Genomic DNA, 19,980 nt, shown 5'->3' on the forward strand with positions numbered 1-19,980 from the left:
GAGAAAACTATCTCAGTATAAGTTGACCCGTAATAAATGATTATAAAATCTAAAATTAGCACTTTTTCATGGAGCATAAGTCTACTTTTTGTTTCTAAAATAATCTAACTTTATTGAACTTTAAAACAATGGAGCTGGTTTCTCGACTGTGCTGATTTTGAGAAAAGCTTGAAAAAGTGTAGAGCAAAGAAAAGTTGAAACAACTTGAACCCTGATAAAATATCTTGAATGTCTAAAAACACAGTTATAAATCTTTCCACTTGGACTCCAAAAACTGCTTAGTTTCTATTTTCTTCTAAATCCTTGTCTTTTTTTTATGTCTTTGTCACATGATTTGCTCTGTCACTTACTCTGCTTGTCTTATCTGGTTGCTCCTCTCCATCTTTCTTAGCTTATCTTTATTAAGAAACTTTTTCCTTCCATCAGCTTTCTTTTCAGTTACTTTCTCCATACAGTCTTCATCTCATCTGCTTTTCATTTTCCTCCTCTAGGACTTCCAGGAACAGACATTTCTAAGTTTGTTTTTCTCCTTTCTTTGGTTTGATAGTTCTCTTACTTGGAGAAGCTTCTGCTGGTTCATGGAGCGTGGAGCTACAACCGAGTAACAAAGTGCATCCTATACTGTTTTTACAAAAATGTGGTCCTCTACATAATAGAGGTAAGAACGCAACATCTGAGCAGCTTCTCTTTAGGACACAGCACTGACTTCCACTCATTATTTTACAATCTGAATCATAACTTAAAGGCTTAAAGTAAGATGGCTTTACATCCCAACCATTAAACGAATCAGGGCATGAGAAATTAAGTTCTTCTTCTTTAGGACCTGCTCTTAGCCGCCATACCAACCACCAAACCCTGAAGTGTTTCCGATCATAACGGAGAAGGTCTAAACAAGCTAACAAAAACACACACTTACATTAACAGAGACATTTTGCAGCTGCTTGTCGACACGGCTGACGGTGATGGACGAGGTGCCCTTGTGGTGTCTGCTTTCTGTCTCCCTTCCTCACACACGCACACACACACCCACACACACACACACGCACACAAAAGTGTTTCAGCATCAGCAGTGATGAAATCCCACCTCTGAAGTCAGCTGTTGGGCATGAATGTGCTTAAGCTGCATTGCAATGTGTCCCATAACCTCATCTTTTTTGTCGGAGGGGAAAACTTCCTGGAAAACTGGTACGGTTTGGTAAATTATATATATATATAAATACGTGTGTGTGTGTGTGTGTATTTCGGGGGGGGGGGGGGTTGCTGCAGCTCTGGCTTGCATGTTATGAGGGAATTTCATCAGTTGGGTTCACTCCCACTGTTTCCCCTCTGCTGTCGGACATTTAAGATAGCAGCAGGTGCAGGTCCTCGTGGGAACCGTCCCTCTCACGCCACCTCTCCATACGCACAAATGCATTTGAGTGCTTCCTTGATTATCCGCATAATTAGCTCCCAGCAGATTACAGCAGACTTAAGGTCAGACACGGTCCCTGTCTGCTTTGCAAAACAGAAAAAGGGGGTGAAGGATGTGTATGAAAGAGACAGCGAGTGTGTCTGACCTCACCTTAAGGCTGTATGCTCCGCTGGATGTTCTAGGAACGCCACAAGTCTCACCAGCGGCAGCAAGCATTCACTCTATCTGCTGTGAGATCAGCTTGTGTCTCCTCAGTGTGTCTGTCTGGGTGTGTGCGGGCACTAAAAGCATTAATGAGGCTGTACCATGAGCCAAAGTCAAATACTGTTTCAGCACCATGAGCTTGCTCATTCCGAACAAGTGAAACAGAACATTAACGTGTTCTTGTGGCATTTTTCAGATGATGGGGGACATATATGGAGAAAATTAAGCTCTAAATTGCATTTCTGAGTATTTCTTTATTCAAATCGCTGTGAATCAGGAGCAGATGAAAAAAAAAGGCATTTGAAAAAGAGGAAGGGAAAGGGGAAAGGTGGCAAGGTTGCTCCACACCACCCGTCCTGCCCACAACACAGACGCAAATTTCTAATGAACTATTACCACGTTGCAAAAACTATGTAAAAGTTTTAGATTTTGCCTAAAAACAGCCTAATTATAATTAAAAGACCACAGGGAACACTTTTAAAACACCTCAAAAGATGACCGAAGTGGGTATTTTAGTCTTTATGGTCTACAGTTTGTAAAGGAACAGGAAGTTTTCCATTGGTTCCAATTTAGGGCTTTTGTGAAAAGGTTTTTCTGCTAAAAAGCAGGCCCTTACTTTGTTTCCACATTCTAACTCGTGTCTGTTTGTGCCTCAGCTTTGGTTTGCCTTCGTGAACGGGTTCTCCGGTCAGATCCTTTTCGAGCGCTGGTGTATAGGCCTCTACAACGTGGTGAGTATGCAGCCACTCCTCTCCTAATGTCACTTAACTGACATAATTGCAGTTTCTACCTATCTTTTGATAAATCTCTCTTGGTCTTCTCGTTGCTGCTTTTTTTTTCCTGGATGCCTGAGACGTCTGCATTTATCTTTGTCAGAGAAGCTATTTTTCTGAGCTCTTGCGACTGCTATATATACTTTACGTCTGACTGCGGATGCCTTCAGGCTCACTGTATTTACCCATTTTGGAATTCCTTCTGTTGCAGACAATCTGATAAGAGCGTTGACTGTAGAGCTGTTTGGAGTAGACGTGCTTTTGTTGTGATGGTTCTAATGGTTGCGTGTGTTTTTGTGCGCTGCAGATTTTTACCGCGCTGCCTCCCTTCACTCTGGGAATTTTTGACAGGCCGTGCAGCCAACAGAACATGCTCCGTTTCCCACAGCTCTACAGAATTACCCAGAATGCAGAGGGATTTAACACCAAGGTACAACACATGCGCACTGCCTCAAACTGTCATCTTCCTCTTCTGTGTTCACCCTGTAGCTGTTTGAGATTTGATGAGTGATGCTGGTGGCTTGTTTTTGGACTTAAACCAGGGTTCATGTAAACAGAGTCGTTTCCATGACAACTCGTGATGAGATTCATAGCTGCAGAATAATGAAGGCTTTCATTTGGGATGACTGCATGTGTGCGTTAATATGTGTGTGTGCTGCACAGGAGGCCGCGTTTGATGGCATCAGCACAGAGGAAGTTGTGTTGCTGTGAGGAATTGCTGTTTTTGTATGCTTTCGTGTGTCTGTGTGCTTTGGCATTGGCTGGAACCGACTTGATTTCCGATATTTTCCCCTCTCTCCATCTTTCAGGTGTTCTGGGGACACTGTATTAATGCACTGATTCATTCCATTATCCTTTTTTGGTTTCCTCTGAAAATGCTGGAGCATGGTGAGTAACATTAGCAAGCCCGTCACTTTCACTCCACCAACTTTAGCTAAGGCTGTGTGTGTTTTCCACAGACTCGCCCTTCAGTAGCGGTCAGGGAAATGACTACCTGTTTGCTGGGAACATGGTCTACACAGTAAGCTTCTCGCTTTTTATGACCTCTGTGCATTTGTGCTTTTCCCGAAACATTCTAGCCACTTTGTCTCCTTTCCACACTCATCCGTCTCTCTGTTCACTCCTCTGTCTCATAGTCTTGCTATCAATTTACTCCCTCCTGTCTCACAAGGATGCCTGTGGTGTTTGTGTGTGACTGCAGAGTCTGTGGGGGCCCCGGCTAGATTAACAGAGTTTACTGTGTAACATTAATGTTTATTATCACCACTTTTCCCAGTGAGCTAATCTGGTTTCTTTTTTTTTTTTCTTTGTTTGTTTGCTCACTCGCTTTTCTTTTTCCTTTTTTTTTTTGTCTGTTTGTGTAGTACGTGGTTGTTACAGTGTGTCTTAAAGCTGGGATGGAGACCACCGCTTGGACCAGGGTAGGCCCAAACACACTCCTAATAAACCACACTACATGTCCTGTGTTTCACTCAGCCATCAGCGAGTAAAGAGCAGGAAGGCCCGCTCTAAGGACTCCACTGCACAGTTTCACATGACTTCTCTAAATGCTTTATCGTCAGGAAAAGCGTGGGAAAAGATGTGGCATACCTTGATGTTGAACTGCAGGCTTGAGGTTTCTCAAACTGCAGCTGCTTGCACTGATTTTTTTTTTTTATTAGTTCATATGCGGTTGTGTTTTATTTTCCACTGCTGCGCTGCAGTATTTCAAACAGATAAACACACAGAAAAATGTGTTAACACCTCCTGACCGTTTAAGTCAATCAGGAGGTTTTACTCTGAAGCAGCTGCAACAGCTCCTAAATATACTTTTGAGTTTATCGTCAGGGAGAAACGGAAGTGTCAGCTTTTCAGATGGAGCATAGCAAAAGGAGAAAAGCAGGCCAGAAAATTGAGGCTACCATCTGTTGGATTGACATTAAATAAAAAAAACATAAGAGCGAAACAGATTGAATTTAACTGCTAACTTAAAACCCAGATGTCCTCCTCTTTAAGTCAAGTCAGATAAATGTTAACACTTCCCTGTGGGTTTTTTGTCAAATTTTATGGTAGATTTACAATATTTGATAAAACATTTGGATTATTAGTCAAGATTCTATAAGAAATATTTCTATTTTAGGATTGAAGATGTCTATTTGGCCATAATAATATCTAAGGTGCAAATCACATCAACAAATCACTCGACGCAAAAGCATATTAAAGATCACAATATGTAAAAAGGCAAAACAATCGATAAAAAAACACATTTTAGAAATCAAAATAAATTTCCAGAAACCAAAATGCAATTCCAAACAAACGAAAATAAATAAAAAATAAAACTAATTTCCATGAATCAAAATGAAATGTTAAAAAAGCGAACCAATAAGAAATCGGAAAATGTAGGTACTACGTGACTTCACTGATTGGATGATGGTGTTTGATTTTTGACTTGAGTTTTTTGGAAAGAGCTTTCAATGTTTGCACACTGATAAAAGTTGTATTAGTACGAACTACGCAGTATATCTAAGATCGCGTCATCCCAAATAACTTTCAGTTGAAATGATTGACAAACGTCATCATCCAATCAGCAATGTCCAATAGAATCTACCTTTCCTTTTTCCATATAAAAGAAAAGTGAAAAACCAAAAAATTTCCAGAAATCAAAAGTTTTATTAGTGTGCAGACATTGAAAATTCTTTTTTTTTTTTATTCAAACGTCAAAAATCAATAGGTCAACCACCAATCAATTAGTACCCAGCTTTTTTCCGATTTCATATGGTGTTCCATTTTTTAACATGATTTTTGGAAATAATTTTTGTTTTCCGAAATATTTCTTTTTTCTTTTACATTTTTTATTTTTTGTTTTGATTTTTAAAATTTAATATTGTATTTATATTATTTGTTTTGCTTTTTCAATTGTTGTGATCTTTAAACTGTTGCACTGAGTGATTTGCACTTCAAGGCCACCAAATAATAAATGAATTTATAATTACCAAACATTTGTGTACATAGGATCAAAAAATTCACTTTGAATTACAAAATACATGTTAGTATGTTTTGCCATTTTTTAATTGACAAAAACCTGTAACCTTAATAAAGCTCAATAAAAGATAAGTAGACCATAAGAAAACCTGTGAGATACTTTTCTAGATTATTTGACTCAGTGATTCCTAATAGAAACAAACAGGGTAAATCCTAAGTGAGATCAAACTAAACATTTGAGTAAAAGAAGGCTCCAAGAGGAATAAAGGGAAAACAATGGAACGATGATATTGTTTGGTTGGAGCGACACATTTTAGCGTGACAGGCAGGTAGGCGCTGACACTTTTGTCCCTTCAGCTGTCCACACAGGTCCTTGTGGAATTCACACAGTGTCCTTTTACAGCAGATCACAGAGGGGGTTAACGATGGAGAAGGAGGGAGGGGAAGGTTGTCTATATTCGGATGAGCTATATGTAAACTATTTGACCTCATTTTGTCCATCCCTTAAAATCTCTTTGTTCTTTTTCTTTTCGCCGTCCCAGTTCTCCCACTTAGCAGTTTGGGGCAGCATAGCCCTCTGGATGGTCTTCTTTGCTGTCTACTCAGTCATCTGGCCCACCATTCCCATTGCTCCCGACATGCTGGGCCAGGCAAGTAAAACACAATCATTTCAGTGACAGATGAGGATTGGGGTCTTTCTACGTCTTATTTTTGCCGTGTAACCTGCCCCCTCCCTCGGCGGGTGCCAGTGCGCGGCGTCAGTGCGACTGTCATCTTGGGTGTTCCATGTCGGCACTGCAGGAGCCCCCCGGGGAAGGTTAAAACCCCTGCAGCTCTCTCAGCGGGCTTCCAGCACCTGCTGCGTGTCACCCAAACCCCGGTCTTTTACTGCCCTCAGTGGAGGTGTTGACTCAACAGGGTGAGCTGCAAGAGCGTCAAAGACCTTTTGAATCGGACACCAAATCATTGGGGAGGAGCCCCACTGAGTGGGCGGGGGACGGATAGTCTCAACCTCCCCTTCCAAGCCCATTAATTCAATTTGTGTCAGAAATTAGGAATGCGGTCAAATATCTGCAGCTGCTGTAAGTGGGGAAGTGATGATTTAGGGTTGGGTCTCAACCCAGTCCCCCCCAAAGCTACACCATAACCTCTATACTATGTATAGCTATCTATACTTCCATCCATCCACTGAATGGAAAGATCAGCTGAGAATAACTGTGTGAAAGATCCTGTGTTTGGGAGGTGGGTGTCAAAAGTCTGGTTTTCTGGCTATAAAATCTTCAGGAAACGAGTCCTGCTCGGTGTCCACCACTTTACATGACACAATCTGTTGCATACTAACAAAATGATTTGTGTTTGTGGGCTTTTTGTAACGGACAATAATATTTAGCTAAAGTTTTGTCTTGTTTTTCCTTTGTCTTTTTTGTTCATACAATCCCACAGTTTCCAAATCCCTGTTAATCAGCAATAAATCAGTAGAAACGGTCGAGCTGTTGCTGTAAAGTTTACCCCCCAAAAAAACAGACGTTGAAGGACCACACAGTTCTTGCGTTTAGCTAGGAAGGAGAGGATTCGTATTAACAGTTGCAACAACCACCAATGTTTAAAGAACGTTTTTTAAGCTTGAGATTACAGAAGAAGGATGTGTGGGAGAAGGCCGAATGGACTGAAACAGACGGACAAAGTAAGACAGTGCGTGGAAGCATGATTAATCCCTAAAGGCAGGCCGGGAATGGGGTCAGAAGTCAATGAGCTGGGCTGCAGATGGTCTGCAGGGACAGGTAGGGGGGACTCATGCTTACTTCACCGGCATTTGTCATCACAGAGGTAGTGTTTGTCAGTTGTGGGGTTGCTGTGTCGAGCCGAGTTTGCGGTGTGTAGACGTCTGTGGGAAAGCTGTGGAAAAAGTTTGGCTGAGGCTGCAAGTGTTAGACTGTGGCCATCTTTCCCCAGCTCTGCAGCACTTTTTAGTCATCTTTGGCTCCTGTTTCTCTTTGCCATTACGTTTTGCAGTACTTAGTCTGGGGTCATTGTTGAGAAAAATGACTTAATCCTCAATTTGATTTAATGTGCATGCAAATACAAACAGAGCCTGTGTTGTCATTGCAGGCTGGCAGGGTGATGCAGTGCTGGTACTTCTGGCTGGGTCTAGTCCTGGTACCTACTGCGTGTTTGCTCAAAGATTTTGCTTGGACTGCGTAAGTAGAACACATTTAATAAAGACATCTGAACAAGTACTGTTTAACTTAACCAAATTGTTTACGTAACCCTATTTTAAGTGGATGTCAGCACTTTATAATATGTCTTGCATGCAAGTGCAAATTGAAGCCCTCAAATGTGTCATGAGCTCGTTTCTGCTCTGCAGTGCACGCCGTAGTGTGAGGAAGTCTTTGCTGGAGGAGGTGCAGGAGTTGGAGGCGCATGCTGTTGACCCAGGAGCAGCCGTGCTTCGTGACTCCAGCGGGCGCAGGTACAATAAACTGCAAAGCATCATGGAACTACACCCCAAGAAAAATCCTGTGTTTTTCCTTAAGTCATTTTGCATTACACTGCCCAGTTAGGTAAATGTTAGTGGACATTTTCCTTCAGATCAGCCGCTTCCTTGAGTTTTGGCCCCTTTATTTTTTTCCTATCCGTCTGCTGCCTATGGCTATGTCCACAGGACCGAAGCCAAGGCCGAGGTCCCGTAGAGCTCAGACCTGCTCTGCAGAGGTAGTTGCTGCATTTGCATTCTCCCACTGCGTGAACTCTGGCCTCATATGACCCACAGGCCTCACTGCACGCCGTTTTTGAGTGACATTTGCATGATTTTCATGACATGAGTTCACTTTTCTCTCCCTTTATCTCCAATTTCCATCTTAAGTGTTATGTTCACTTTTTTTCTTCTCTCTGTTTTGACATTCTTTCCGTTCCTCTGGGTTTCTTATGAGGTGGACCAATTTGAACTGCTGTACAGACCTGGTGTGTTTGCTGTTTGGCTGTAGCTCTTCAGACCGTGACATAGCGTTTTGTGTTTGTGTAGCTGTTTTAGAACAAAAGTCGCTTGTTGGTGGAAATATTTTTAAAAAGTAGATGTAGAATATATAGAATTGTTGTCACAAAACACTTTACAAGAAAATATTGCAATCTGAAACAAATTCTTAGTAGTGAAGCAAGCTTGTTCTTGAGAGGAGCTGAAGTAATTTGAGGTATGTTCCAGGTTGGATAGGGATGAGTGGGTAATGATGCAGTTCCTCCTGACCCGTACGAAGGGTCCCATCCTTCCCAGAACCGGCTTTTAATCTTTGGGAATCGGGAGCAAATCTTTGCACCCTCTCCATTTCAAATCAGAAAAGTAAAACACAGAAGGAATGGAGTAAAATGAAAAAAAAGGACATCTGCGTTTGCAGTTGTTGCTGGGGAGCTCTTGGTGGTAGGCATGATAACAGGAGGAAAGGAACAAAACAGGTTGTGTCAGGAAATGATTTCAGCTCATCCTTGGAGTTTTTTTGTGTGGAATTGGCAGGTAATCCGAGAAAAACCGCAGGAAAAAAGATTTTCTACAGACGTACAAGCTACTGTCATTAATTCTCTTATCATTTGCTTTCAGAGTTATGATTCAGCCCAAAACCTCTCGAGACAAACCGAACAGAATGTTTTGACTTTCATATTCCACATTCAGCCTCAGTAGCCTTCATAACTTCTTCATTAGACATTATCCTCCTAGAATAAAAGAAAAGTCAACAGTTATTGTGAGTTAGGGACCCTGAATGTGTCCAAGACATCGGTTTCAGCTGAATACACTGAAAAAAACGTAAACGGCAGCGGTGATGGTGATGAAGCTGGAGGGAAATTCACAGATGTAATTAACGGGCATTCATTTGTGTGCAATATGTGGAAAAGACTTGGTTATTTTTGGTCACAGGAGCAGAGGAGCCGTGACGGCGTGTGGTCTTAGAACAGAGGATCCACTCTTCTTCCTGGAAAGGGGTGGAGGGGGGCAGCTTGTGAGGAGAGGAGTGGGCAGTGGGTGAGGAATAGTTTACTGGGGATGGCCTGTTACCTTGCAGGCCGTTTATGACTTACTATTAGCCTTCTCCTTCTGGTCTTAAATTCTGTAGATTTGTTGATCTGTGTTTTTATCTGTTGATCCCTGAGGAAGAGGATGACTCTGTCTGGAGGTCTGCAGCTTCTGAATGCTTTTGCAATTACGCGTTCAAAGCTGGCAGAGGCCCAAACGCTTTCAAATCTGCACAAGCTAAAATCCTACAGCAGAAGCATTGAAGAATGTGTTCACTGAATAAAAGGGTTTTAAAGTGGCTGCTGTGCAGTTGTGTTAATCATGAGGATTCTCCTTTCTCACCTGTAATGAAAATCGTGTCTTTAACATGTTCTTGTGGCATTTTTCTGATGATGGAGGGCATATATAAAGAAAATTAAGCTTGAAGATTGTATTTCTGAGTATTTCTTTATTCAAATTGTTGTGAATCAGGAGCAGATGAAAAAATGTGTTTGAAATGGATTGTCTTTGTGATGTAGAAAATACACCAGGCGTGTCACAAGCTCCCTGCTCAGCTTCATTCTGATGCATCCACTTATATATGACTAGATCCATCTTCATTTTTCTCGTCTGAGCTGGTGTTTGCTCCAAACTGTACGGCCAGATAGCCCGATATTGTTCGCCATTTTTATTGCACCGGTAATAGGTTGTTGGTGTGAAGGGCGGTAAGCTTGTGGAAGAGCGTGCAAACAGGGAGCTCTCAGCCATGGATGATGGGAAGGGGGATGGTGTTGCTACGTGCCAACTGTCCCGCCCACAACTCGGAGGTGAATTTCTAATGAACTACTGCTGCTCTGGAGAAACTTTGTCCTAAAAACGACATGGGTGTTTTGATTTGGGCTAAAACCGGCATAATCCTAATTGAAAAACCACCGGGAACGGTTTCAATATAGATCAAAAGATGATTGGAGTGGGACTTTAAGCCCTGAAGTTGTGCAGTAACTTCTATTTTTTTTTCCTTGCAGTCTAAACGAACGAGCCCATCTGCTGACAAGAGTCTTTAGGAAGACGCCTTCAAGTGTAGGACGCTCGAATTCGGTGCAGCAGACTGTGACACGTGAGTGCCGTTACTCCTTACACCCAAAGTCGAGTCTTTTCAGTAAACTTATGTAAGCAGAATGCTTTCAACATGCAAGGTCTTTACAAAAAGATTAAAATGCGGCGTAGTCACCCCTACAGCTCCCAACATTAGAAGATAAGTCAGTTTTAAACTTAATGGTATGGTAAATGTTTGTACATGTATTTTGTTATATTTTTTCTGTATGTTTGCTTTTTTTTAGTTGCCTTTTTTACATCATTGCCAGATGAAAACTAGCCTTCTGACTTATTTAACTGTGTATTTGTGTGTGTGTGTTTTTTTTAAAATTGTACTGTCCCTTGATTAATAAACTAGCAAAGAAATAAATAAAAAACACTCTTCATAAAGATTAAAATCAACCGAAAAATTCAGTTTAGTTTTTTGCCGAATGTTCGAAATGATCATTTTTTTAGGTAACACTGTGTCCTCCTCCATCTCCTTGCAGATGGCTATGCCTTCTCTCAGGAGGAACACGGCGTGGTGTCCCAGTCTGAAGTAGTTCGCTCCTACGACACCACGCGTCAGCGGCCCAGCCTCTAGCCCCGCCCTTATCAAGTCTTTGGCTCACTGTAGCAATGGTTGTCAAGTGGAGACAGACTTACATGGCGCCCTCTTACTGGGCGCCTGACCGCTGCTATGGCCTTACTGAAACGGTGGCAGGACCCCTCGTGTGGGGGGAGTGCTCAGGTGTGGAGGCCATTGTACACGGAGGACTGCTGTTTGGAGAAGGGACCAGGCCAAGAACAGAACATTGGCACTTACTAAAGCTGCACAGGCATGAGCATTCATATCCACGCACAGACATGCCAGGTCAAACTCAGAGACTGCTTCATGTATCTGTGCAACCCTCAGCCGGGGGATTGCTTCACGCCATTGTGTGTCGATGTGTGCGAGCGTTCCAGTGTGTCTGTTTCTGCCTTTGCACGTATGTCTGCTTGCACTGGTGCCCCTTGTTTTGGTGTGCATGTGTGTTCATGTGTGTTCGCTTCCAAGATTACCTCTCACCTCCCTCCCTCAAGGAGGGTTCAGCTCGTCTGTCGTCACCTGCCGACGCCAAATACATCAAAAAATAAGCGCGCACATCTCCAGGTTGAGTTTCGTATAAAGGGTGGGAGGGGAGCGCAGACCGGAGGAGCCGCCGGAGTCCTGCACCGCCACGACAGGCCCCCTTTGTTCCATCGTAGCAGCGAGCCTCACTGCCAAACACCACAGAGATGCCGCTGAGGCAGAACGCTCAACTGGAGCCCCACCCTGCTGTTGCCCCTCTTACCCCATGGACATGTCTTCTTATCTTAGCATCTTTAGCAGCCCATATCTCTTCTGTCTTTGCAGTTTTAATAGTTTTCTTATTTTAACATTTTTTCATGACCTCTCCCTTATTGATCCATCAGCAGATGATCTAAAAAAAAAAGCTTTAATCTCCTCCAGTTCTGTTGGATTTCACCTTTTATTGATCTTATTTTTTTATTAATATTAAAGAGGGACTTGTGTTTTGAGTTATATATTATTTTCTATTCATGTCGGTTTTTGTACTCGTATATGAAGATGTGTTTTAGAGAATATTTTACTTGAATTACTTTTAAGTAAGCGGGTCTGGGTGGGACGTGTGCTCGGGTCATGTGTCTTCTGGCTCTTGTACTGGTCTGAATGTGGAGTGTATTGTCTGTGTGCTCCTATGTTGAGGACGTTCATGTGCAGGAATGCAAGTCTGAGGAGTCAGGAGAGAGGAGGGGGGCTGTCCATCCAAATCCTAATCATTAAATCTAATCAATCCACATCCTGAGCAAATGGCTTTTTGTTTTTACTCTCAGATGAGTCCCGTAGATGTGGAGGCGAAGGCTTCCGAGTCCAAATGTAGCTCTGGAGAAGCTGGAGGAGTTCGGCTTACATTTCATGCAAAAGGAAAAACATATAGAGAGCAAAGGCATTTAACATGACAGGCATGTGACTTTATACATTAACAGATGCAAACCTCTCCCACGCCCCGTCTGTAAACTCAGGAGAGTGACTGTAGACAGATTATTAGGAGATTATTCTCCCCTCAGTTGGAGATCCCCTTCCCACCCACCTTCCTGGATGTAGCCCAGCCCAAACCAGCTACAGCTGCTGCACGAGGGCCAGTCGATCTTCCAAACAACCAAATATGCTTTTTAACTCCACTCCAGGAGAAAACTGTCCCCGATTTACCTCAACTTCTTGTTTTGAACTGTCCTGTTTCTTTGATGTTTCTCCTCTTTGTGTCAGGTGATGCAGATCTTGCCGTCATCTGTGCGAGATGAGGCTTTCTGGGAGCCTGTGATATCTTTATTATCTTAAATGTGTCTTTTTGTGTTGGTGTTTTAAGAGGATTAAGAAAACCCATCGTTCATGCAGTTTTTTTTTTTAAAAGCTTAAATCAAGTCTTTGGCTCCAGTGTGTCAAACTCACAAGCTTCTCAAAACACTTTCTGTTTCAAATTGTGTTTATTTTCCAAAATGCATTCAAACAGCCGCATCTTCTATACTGCATGTTTGAGGGAGCAGCCCTTCATTTGTGCCTCGCACAGATTCATTCAGGAATTGTTCAGATGAGCTCCCCAAACGCCGGGGTGGCACTTCGGTCGGCGCGCTAAGTGAAGCACCTCATCCTTCCAGTTGCGTGTTCTTCAGCAACTGTAACCGCAGCTGCAGCAATAACCAGTAATTTACCACTGTTGCCTTTCTCAAGAATAAAATGGTGAGTCAAGCTCCAGATGCCAATCTAGTGAGCTGTGCCGGTGCTAAGAACACATTTCTCAAGAGAAAAGAAGTTTAGGGGGGGCTGGTAGGCCTGTGTAATTAAGTCAGTAATCTTCAAAGAGCTCTTTCAGTTCTGTTTCACACATTTAAGGAACATTAAGCTCCAGCCTCGTGTGAATATTGTCATATTTGGGGTCTGTGAGTGCTTCCGTTCCTGGCAGTTTTTATTTTCTTTCTGGGTGGCAAGGGAAAAGGGAGGTGGTGGTGGGGGTGCGGTTGGGTGGAGCGTCACACTCTGCGTCCCGTGCTCTCTTCATTACTTGAAATGCTCTACTGGGAGATTGCAACAGCTTTTCACCCCTCACCACCTGCAATTCTCATCACACCGGGTTCGTTCACAGTTACTTGCTCAGTGCTGCCTCAGCATCCGTCTGCATGCTTTCTTTCCTCAGATTTTTAACGTGAGCAAAAATATCCCATATTCTCGAAAGCCTTTGCTTGAAAATCTGTGCCTCCTCTATGGCTGCTGCTGTTCATCGTGGCATATATGAGGCTGCAGATCTTGTTTTTTTTGTTGTTTTTTTGCCTTCCATAAACACACATGCAGAGAAAACCACATGCAGGCAACAATGAACTGTGCGTTATAGCCCATTTGGGAGGCTGCATAAGTCCCACTTTGCATCTAGAAAGACACATTGCTCCCTAAAAAAGGTCATTTGAAACATAAACACCTGGAGGAAAGGGTTCAGTAAGTCCTTCATGAGACATCCAGGTTTTCGTTACTGGCTGCAGATCTCTGCTCACAGGTTTAATTAACTTCAATAGTCTTTGGATCAAACAGTAACGCTGTCTGCAGAGGTGTTTCTCATCACACTGTTACTGGAGGAGACTTCTGCTCACTGACTATGATGGATCCAACAGTGGTGGGAGGACAGGGAGACTGGAGGGGCCTGTATCCTCCCTGGTTGGGGTCCAAAAAGGTCGGGGTAGAGGACACGGGGTGGGCAAAGCCGATGTATTGCGGGTGCAAGAACTGCCCCTGGTGAGACATGATTTGAGTGGCCTGCTGGCAGTTGAGAACAGAGAAGTTGGTGGGCATGTTGACGAAGACGCTGGCATCAGGAGGGAGGCAGCAGGAGGCCTGGGCCCTCATGAGAGGGGGCGGGGCATTGCGGGGCGCAGCAGGCGGCGCAGACGAGCTGGAGGACGTGGCTGTGCTGGACTGTCGAGATGAGGAGCCCCTGGAGGTGTTTGCCATCATGGGGATGGTTTCCAATAAGCGTCCACCAGTGGCCCCGCCGCCTGTGGCACCTGTTGAAGACAGTTCCTGCTTGGGTCGGAGGCATCGACAGCAGCACACGGCGACCACGGAGCCCACCAGAATGAAGGCCACGAACACGGAGCCAACGATGAGGAATGGCACATAGATGGGAACTAGGAAAAGTATAAAAGATGGTTAAAGATTTTAGTCTTTAGCTTAAAAAAAACCTCAAGATCATGCTGCTTCTACCTCTTGTTCAATCAATTCTCCACATTAAAAGAAGGTCATCTGAAGAAAAAAAAAAGCGTGAACAAGAAGGGCATCTGAGCTAAACTGACTTAAAGCTACGCAGGGATTGGTACCCAGAGAGCCCCTGGCTCTCATTAGCCGTTATTCCCTTTGTTTTGATCCGTTTTAATCCTCAGCACCCTGCTGAGCCCCCAGCCTCCTCGACCCCACAGACCAGAGTGGCATTCTTCAGGCTCGGCCTCTTGTAGATACGTGTGACCCCTCTTTTTCGTTGACTTTTTATGACTGGGCCTTTGAAAATAAGTTACCCAAGCTGCGCAGCAGCCCTTGGCATCCGAGTACAGCAAGGTATTAAAGTGGACAGATTTAATGTAGCAGAATGGGAGGCTTTTCAGCCTGTAAATCAGAGGAAAATGTGAGTTCCTTCTCGCTGACCTTTTACTTCATTCTGTTCAAGGCTGCAAATCAAACTTGCTACGATACACTGGTGGATCTCCGTTCCACCCAGCCGAATCTGGCCAGCCTGGGTCAGCTAATAGAAATGTTATTAAACATGTGAAGTCCTGACATTTTTATATGTGAAGCCCCTGAGTTTAGGAGTGTAAATGTGTGAAAAGAGCCGGGGGTGCTCCAGCAATAACTTTGAAACACAAGCAACAAAACTTTTCCTTCCAAGTTTTCCAACTTTCCTGTTGCCAAACAGCGGACGCCTGCAGTGGTTTAAGCTGAAACGAGGCGACAAACAGGATGAGGTCACTCACGAGGTGTTTCACGTTCCCAAAACGTCCATGTTACAAATGCTAGAGGCTGGTTCCGTGTTATTCTTCCCACAGGGTTTAAGTCACTTTCCACTCTGAATGCTGTAATGAAGTGTAACTACACCAGAGAGAGAAAAGGTGGCAGCTGGCTCCAGTTTCCTTTTGTCTCTGGGTGCTTTGAAATACATCCCTGACTTTTTTTTCTCTCTCAAAATGCTCATCAAAAAGTTGCGAGGTACTAAGAGGATTACCGCATGAAGCTTGTTAAGAGTCACTCCTTGGCAGGGCCAGCAAAGTCATCTTTTTTTTTTTTTTTTTTTTTTTTTTTTTTTAACTTGTCCTGTCCAACAGCTAGGCAGACAGATGAGAGCTGAGGGCCTCTTGGGTTGGACATATTTTACTTTAACAAGAGGGGTTATTAATCTTCAGACAAACCAAAGGTATGTCTGAATAAACCCCTTTTGTAATTGAGGCCAAACTTTATTAATTTCAAACATGTCTGAAAATCTTTGGTGTTGGACCGGACGGAAAAGGAAAGAGGGGAAGAAGAGAGAGGGACGTTAGAGAGAGGGGGGGTAGGGGGTGATAATAGGAGGGGAAGGGGGATAAGACCATGAAGCAGCATAAAGCAACAAGTTTACTGGTTGTTAATCATTATGGTAAGGTTCAAATGTAAAAAAGAACAAAAAAAAAAAAAGGGCGGAGCCTGTCCACACACAGCAAAGTCATCTTAAAAGCAAGCCGAGGTGTGGGGACTTCAAATACCTTGACCCATTTGGGTTTGGACCTCGCAGCTACTCGCCCCTAATAAACAGGCCTCAAGTGAGCCTTTGTATGACAGCACATAGTTTACCAAGGAAATGTCGCTGGAAATCATTCACTGCCTTTTTCCTGCACTTATATGGCCTCAGTTTTAACATCTCTGCCTCCACTCCTCTTTTTTCTGCTCTGCAAAAGCTCTATTTCTTGTGTAACTCCATCCCTTCTGACTGAGAAGCTGCTTTGAAACCAGCTGGTAAATCACACGCAGAATAGAAAAGGTTTTACATAAAGACAAAAGGTTGGCTTTTATGCCCCACTTTGATGAAAATCATGTATTTTTAACATGTTCTTGTGGAATTTTTCTCACGATAGACTCCATATATAAAGAAAATGAAGCTTAAAAATTAAGCTTCTTTATTCAAAATATGGTGAATAATGGGCAGAAGAAAAAAAGTGCCATTGGAAATAGCTGGTAGATGTGATGTAGGACCTACAACTGCAACACATAAACTCCCTGCCCTGCTCCATTCTGATGCATTCACTTGTAGACTTAAAGATTCAAGTACGTCTTCGTTTTCCTCCTCCGAGCTGGCGCAAAGCCATACCACTGGATAGTTCAGAATTTGCTCACCATTTTTGTTGCACTAGTAATGTTAGATTGGTGGGGGGTTATGGGCTGTAGGCTAGAAGGAGAGAGCGTAAACAAAGGGATGATAGGCAGTAAGTGAAGGCTTACTTCTGCCCACAACTCAGAGGCGAATTTAAAAAACACTCCTGGCGCTCTACAGAAACGATGTCCAAGACAGCATCTCAGACTAAAACTGCATGCAAAATATGACTCGAGTGGGACTTTAACCCCTTAATGCTGGGACTTCCAATTATGAAAACATTTTTTGCATATGTTTTGCTTGAATGTAAGTTTGGAGCAGAAGTGGTTTGATGCATATTTGCATCAGTTGGTGTCAAGGGTTTAAAAATATTGAATCATTGAAATATATTTAAAATATCAATTTTTTTTAAGTTCATATATTAGTTTTGTTTTAAACCAACTTGTTTACTGTTTCAGTTAACCTCTTCACGTATTTCCAGCCATGAAAAAAACATTTTTGCTTCATGTAGAGACTAAATCACGGTAATTTTGGAGCTAAAGGAGGTTTGATGTACGTTTGCATCAAACCTCCACCTCCATTGGTGTTAAATGTTAGAATTTTGCTTTTTTTAATTGAAAATGTTACTTTTGTGCAACTTGAATCACGAAAAAAGCTGTCAAATAAAATTGTTTTGGAGAGGAAATTAGAGATTAGAATTAGACAACTAGAATCGATGTCTCATTCAATCACATTAAACCAAAAATGTAGTTAAATTGTGAACTTCCTTGTGAATCCACATCAAATTCATTGAGTATTTTAGCAGCCCTGTGTAAGAATGAACTTTTTTATACCTAAAAGTTAACTTTTTAGGTTTGACATGACCTTCATTGACATTATTCAGTGTCGTTCTTTCTTGGAGTACATAAACATTAATACTAAAAAATATCTTCTTAACTATCCTGAATCAGATGAGGAGCATGACTGCCTTCCTCCTTCCCTCTGGCCTTGAGTGAGCACAGAGATCTCTTTTTGTTGCATTGGAAGCCCCCCTATTGTTGCCTGTCACTTGTCCACACCTGTTGCTGCAGCTGAGCTGCGGCAGCCGTGCCTCGGTTACAGCAGCCCCCCTCTCTTAAGCTCTTGTTTTGGGAAAGGTCTTTGTGGCCGGCTGGACTGCTGTCTCCTTGAGCCCTCCCGTGGGCTTTCTCCCATACCTAAATACCACATGTTCCCTCGTGTTAAGCACATTAATAACTTCCCCGACACTGCAGCATGAATCTTTCTTCTGTGATGAATTTGCAGCCAGAGAAGGAAATATGTGTAAAATGCTTGAAAAGAACCAAAGGAGTGGTGAGGGAAAAGGGGGGGTCACCACTTCCGCTTCCACTCTTGGTAAAGGAAAAAAGCTGCTTTTCTTTAGGTTAGTTTGGCTGGGGGCCACAGTGTGGAATGTATCTACCTCTTCCTGCAGTGATAAGGCATTGATAGTGACACATGAAAGATTACACTTCAACCTCTGTTGTTCCTCTCATGTCCAGTAGCTGCACTACAGTAACGTTTTTCAAAATACTATGCAGCTCCAAAAGACTTTATGGTAGATTACCTGATGGGAATGTGAGCAGTGAGGAATGAGGGGCCACGGGGTGGGACAAGAAATTAATATTTTTTGCCACATTAATCGACAGTACAAGATTATCAAGGGGTTCCCGCTCCTGAGTGCAGCTCAGGTTCTTTATTGGAAGTAAGTGTGACTCTCTTTAACAGTGATCCTGTTAGGAAATGATCATTTGGGGATTTTTATGAAGAGGCCTGTCAGCGGCCTGTACTTGATCTCTGTTCCAAGATCCGGTCAAGTCCAAATTTGATCCCCGTGGGGACGGCGTGATTTGAGCTCTTGCACTGTTACAGAACAAATACAGCTATTTATAAGGGCACAGTTTGCCATTTGTGAGTGCAGTTAAGTGGGGCTTTTTTTTCCTGGAGGGGGGGTCTGCTGTCTCCTGTGCAGCTGTTGTTGCCAAGTGGGACAAACAGCAGATCTTCCCTCATGACAGTGAGGGAGACTTAATGAAAGCAAACCTATAGAAAGGTCATATTACTTACGTCCTGCATGGCTTTATGACCTCTGCAGCAACTGAGATTTTTCGAAACTGTGAAACCTATGCTTCATGAGGCAAAATGTGCAGCATTTTGATTGTATGGAACTGCTTTTTGGGAAATATGTCAAACTAAAACTGTATTGTATCCATAAAAAAACGTGATCAGGCGTTTACCTGCCCGGGAGTCTTTGTTCTCTTTGGTTTCAGTCCCGGGCTCCTGCGCCTGCCGGTCGTTGTCGCAGGTCCCCTGATCCAGGCGCGCGTCCGTGCTGGCGCAGCAGTAGCGCAGCTCACATTTACCGCAGCAGATGATTGAGTCCTCTGCGTCGATCTTCTCCGGGCACTGGAACCCTTCTTTCCACGCGCCCTGAGAGTCGCGCCACCCGTGGCAATACTCCCCGCTGGCATTCACGTCCACAATGACCAACAGCAGAGTTACAATCCCAGCGACAAACGTCGGCAAACTTCCTGCCCACATTCTCGACAAGGTGCGATTCCCCTCGTCCAGCCTGGTGCGCCGGGTGGTGGTCCTCTCTGGGTCGGTGCGGTACAGGGAGGCGAGGGGGGAGAAATGATGGAGCCACAAACCACTTGAGTCATTTGTTAGAGGGTTTCTGTGCGTAACTCAGATCTCTGCAGTGTTGGGTAGAACCCTGGCTTTCCCGCGAACGTGTTAAAACATAAATGTCAACTATCAGGAAACGTGTACAGATATTCCAATTAAAAACTTCCCAACGTTTTTAAAACCCAAAATATTTTAAATAGTTTCTTTAGCGCTGCAGTTCGGAGATTCATGTCTGCTCCTTAATCCTAAAAAAGTTTCTGATAGGACAGGAGACCAAAGCATGCTGCCCAATCCACGCGTGCACTGCTGTGGTCACTGCGGTGTGTGACCCGTGCGTAAAGACAGAGCTCCAAAACGCACCGTGCGTCGCTGCGCGTCAGTTGTCAGTGTGTTGGGCTCCGCTGTGAACTGCAGCGCGACGGATCCGTCCAGGTTTGTGTAGAAGGGAGAGGGGCGGGTAACCCACACCTCTGGAGAACAGTGATGCTCTGCGGGGATGAGCGGATCCCGGTC

The 19,980-nt window shown here is 43.5% G+C and overlaps 2 protein-coding genes across 10 annotated transcripts in view; one reads left to right on the forward strand and one right to left on the reverse strand.

The window, feature by feature from the left end:
* atp8a2 (ATPase phospholipid transporting 8A2) overlaps window positions 1–12,249 on the forward strand; it is a 47,542-nt gene extending 35,293 nt beyond the window's left edge. For 8 of the 9 annotated variants that reach the window (XM_020712405.2, XM_023950229.1, XM_023950230.1 and 5 more), the window contains 11 exons: window positions 548–658; window positions 2,272–2,346; window positions 2,696–2,818; window positions 3,198–3,276; window positions 3,348–3,409; window positions 3,753–3,809; window positions 5,892–5,999; window positions 7,459–7,547; window positions 7,715–7,819; window positions 10,354–10,445; window positions 10,912–12,249. In XM_020712405.2, coding sequence (XP_020568064.1) covers window positions 548–658; window positions 2,272–2,346; window positions 2,696–2,818; window positions 3,198–3,276; window positions 3,348–3,409; window positions 3,753–3,809; window positions 5,892–5,999; window positions 7,459–7,547; window positions 7,715–7,819; window positions 10,354–10,445; window positions 10,912–11,006 — 996 coding nt within the window. In that variant the 3' untranslated portion in view covers window positions 11,007–12,249. Of the gene's footprint in view, window positions 1–547; window positions 659–2,271; window positions 2,347–2,695; window positions 2,819–3,197; window positions 3,277–3,347; window positions 3,410–3,752; window positions 3,810–5,891; window positions 6,000–7,458; window positions 7,548–7,714; window positions 7,820–8,279; window positions 8,311–10,353; window positions 10,446–10,911 lie in introns of all 9 variants that reach the window. The other variant, XR_002872355.1, reaches the window with a different exon arrangement.
* Window positions 12,250–12,909: 660 nt separating this feature from the next.
* shisa2 (shisa family member 2) lies at window positions 12,910–19,952 on the reverse strand. Its single transcript, XM_004081270.4, has 2 exons — window positions 19,077–19,952; window positions 12,910–14,617 (listed from the first exon to the last, which is right to left on the reverse strand). The coding sequence occupies exons 1-2, from the start codon at window positions 19,378–19,380 to the stop codon at window positions 14,052–14,054; spliced, it is 870 nt and encodes a 289-aa protein (XP_004081318.1). The 5' UTR covers window positions 19,381–19,952; the 3' UTR covers window positions 12,910–14,051.
* Between the last annotated feature and the right edge of the window lie 28 nt (window positions 19,953–19,980).

Source organism: Oryzias latipes, chromosome 20 (assembly GCF_002234675.1).
Source record: "Oryzias latipes chromosome 20, ASM223467v1".
Taxonomy (NCBI): domain Eukaryota; kingdom Metazoa; phylum Chordata; class Actinopteri; order Beloniformes; family Adrianichthyidae; genus Oryzias; species Oryzias latipes.

Excerpts from the sequence above, each read along its gene's own strand:
- shisa2 (XM_004081270.4), bottom strand. The coding sequence starts at position 19,380 with ATGTGGGCAGGAAGTTTGCCGACGTTTGTCGCTGGGATTGTAACTCTG. Across the intron at positions 14,618-19,076 it reads GAACAAAGACTCCCGGGCAG|TTCCCATCTATGTGCCATTC; the intron begins GTAAACGCCTGA and ends TACTTTTCCTAG.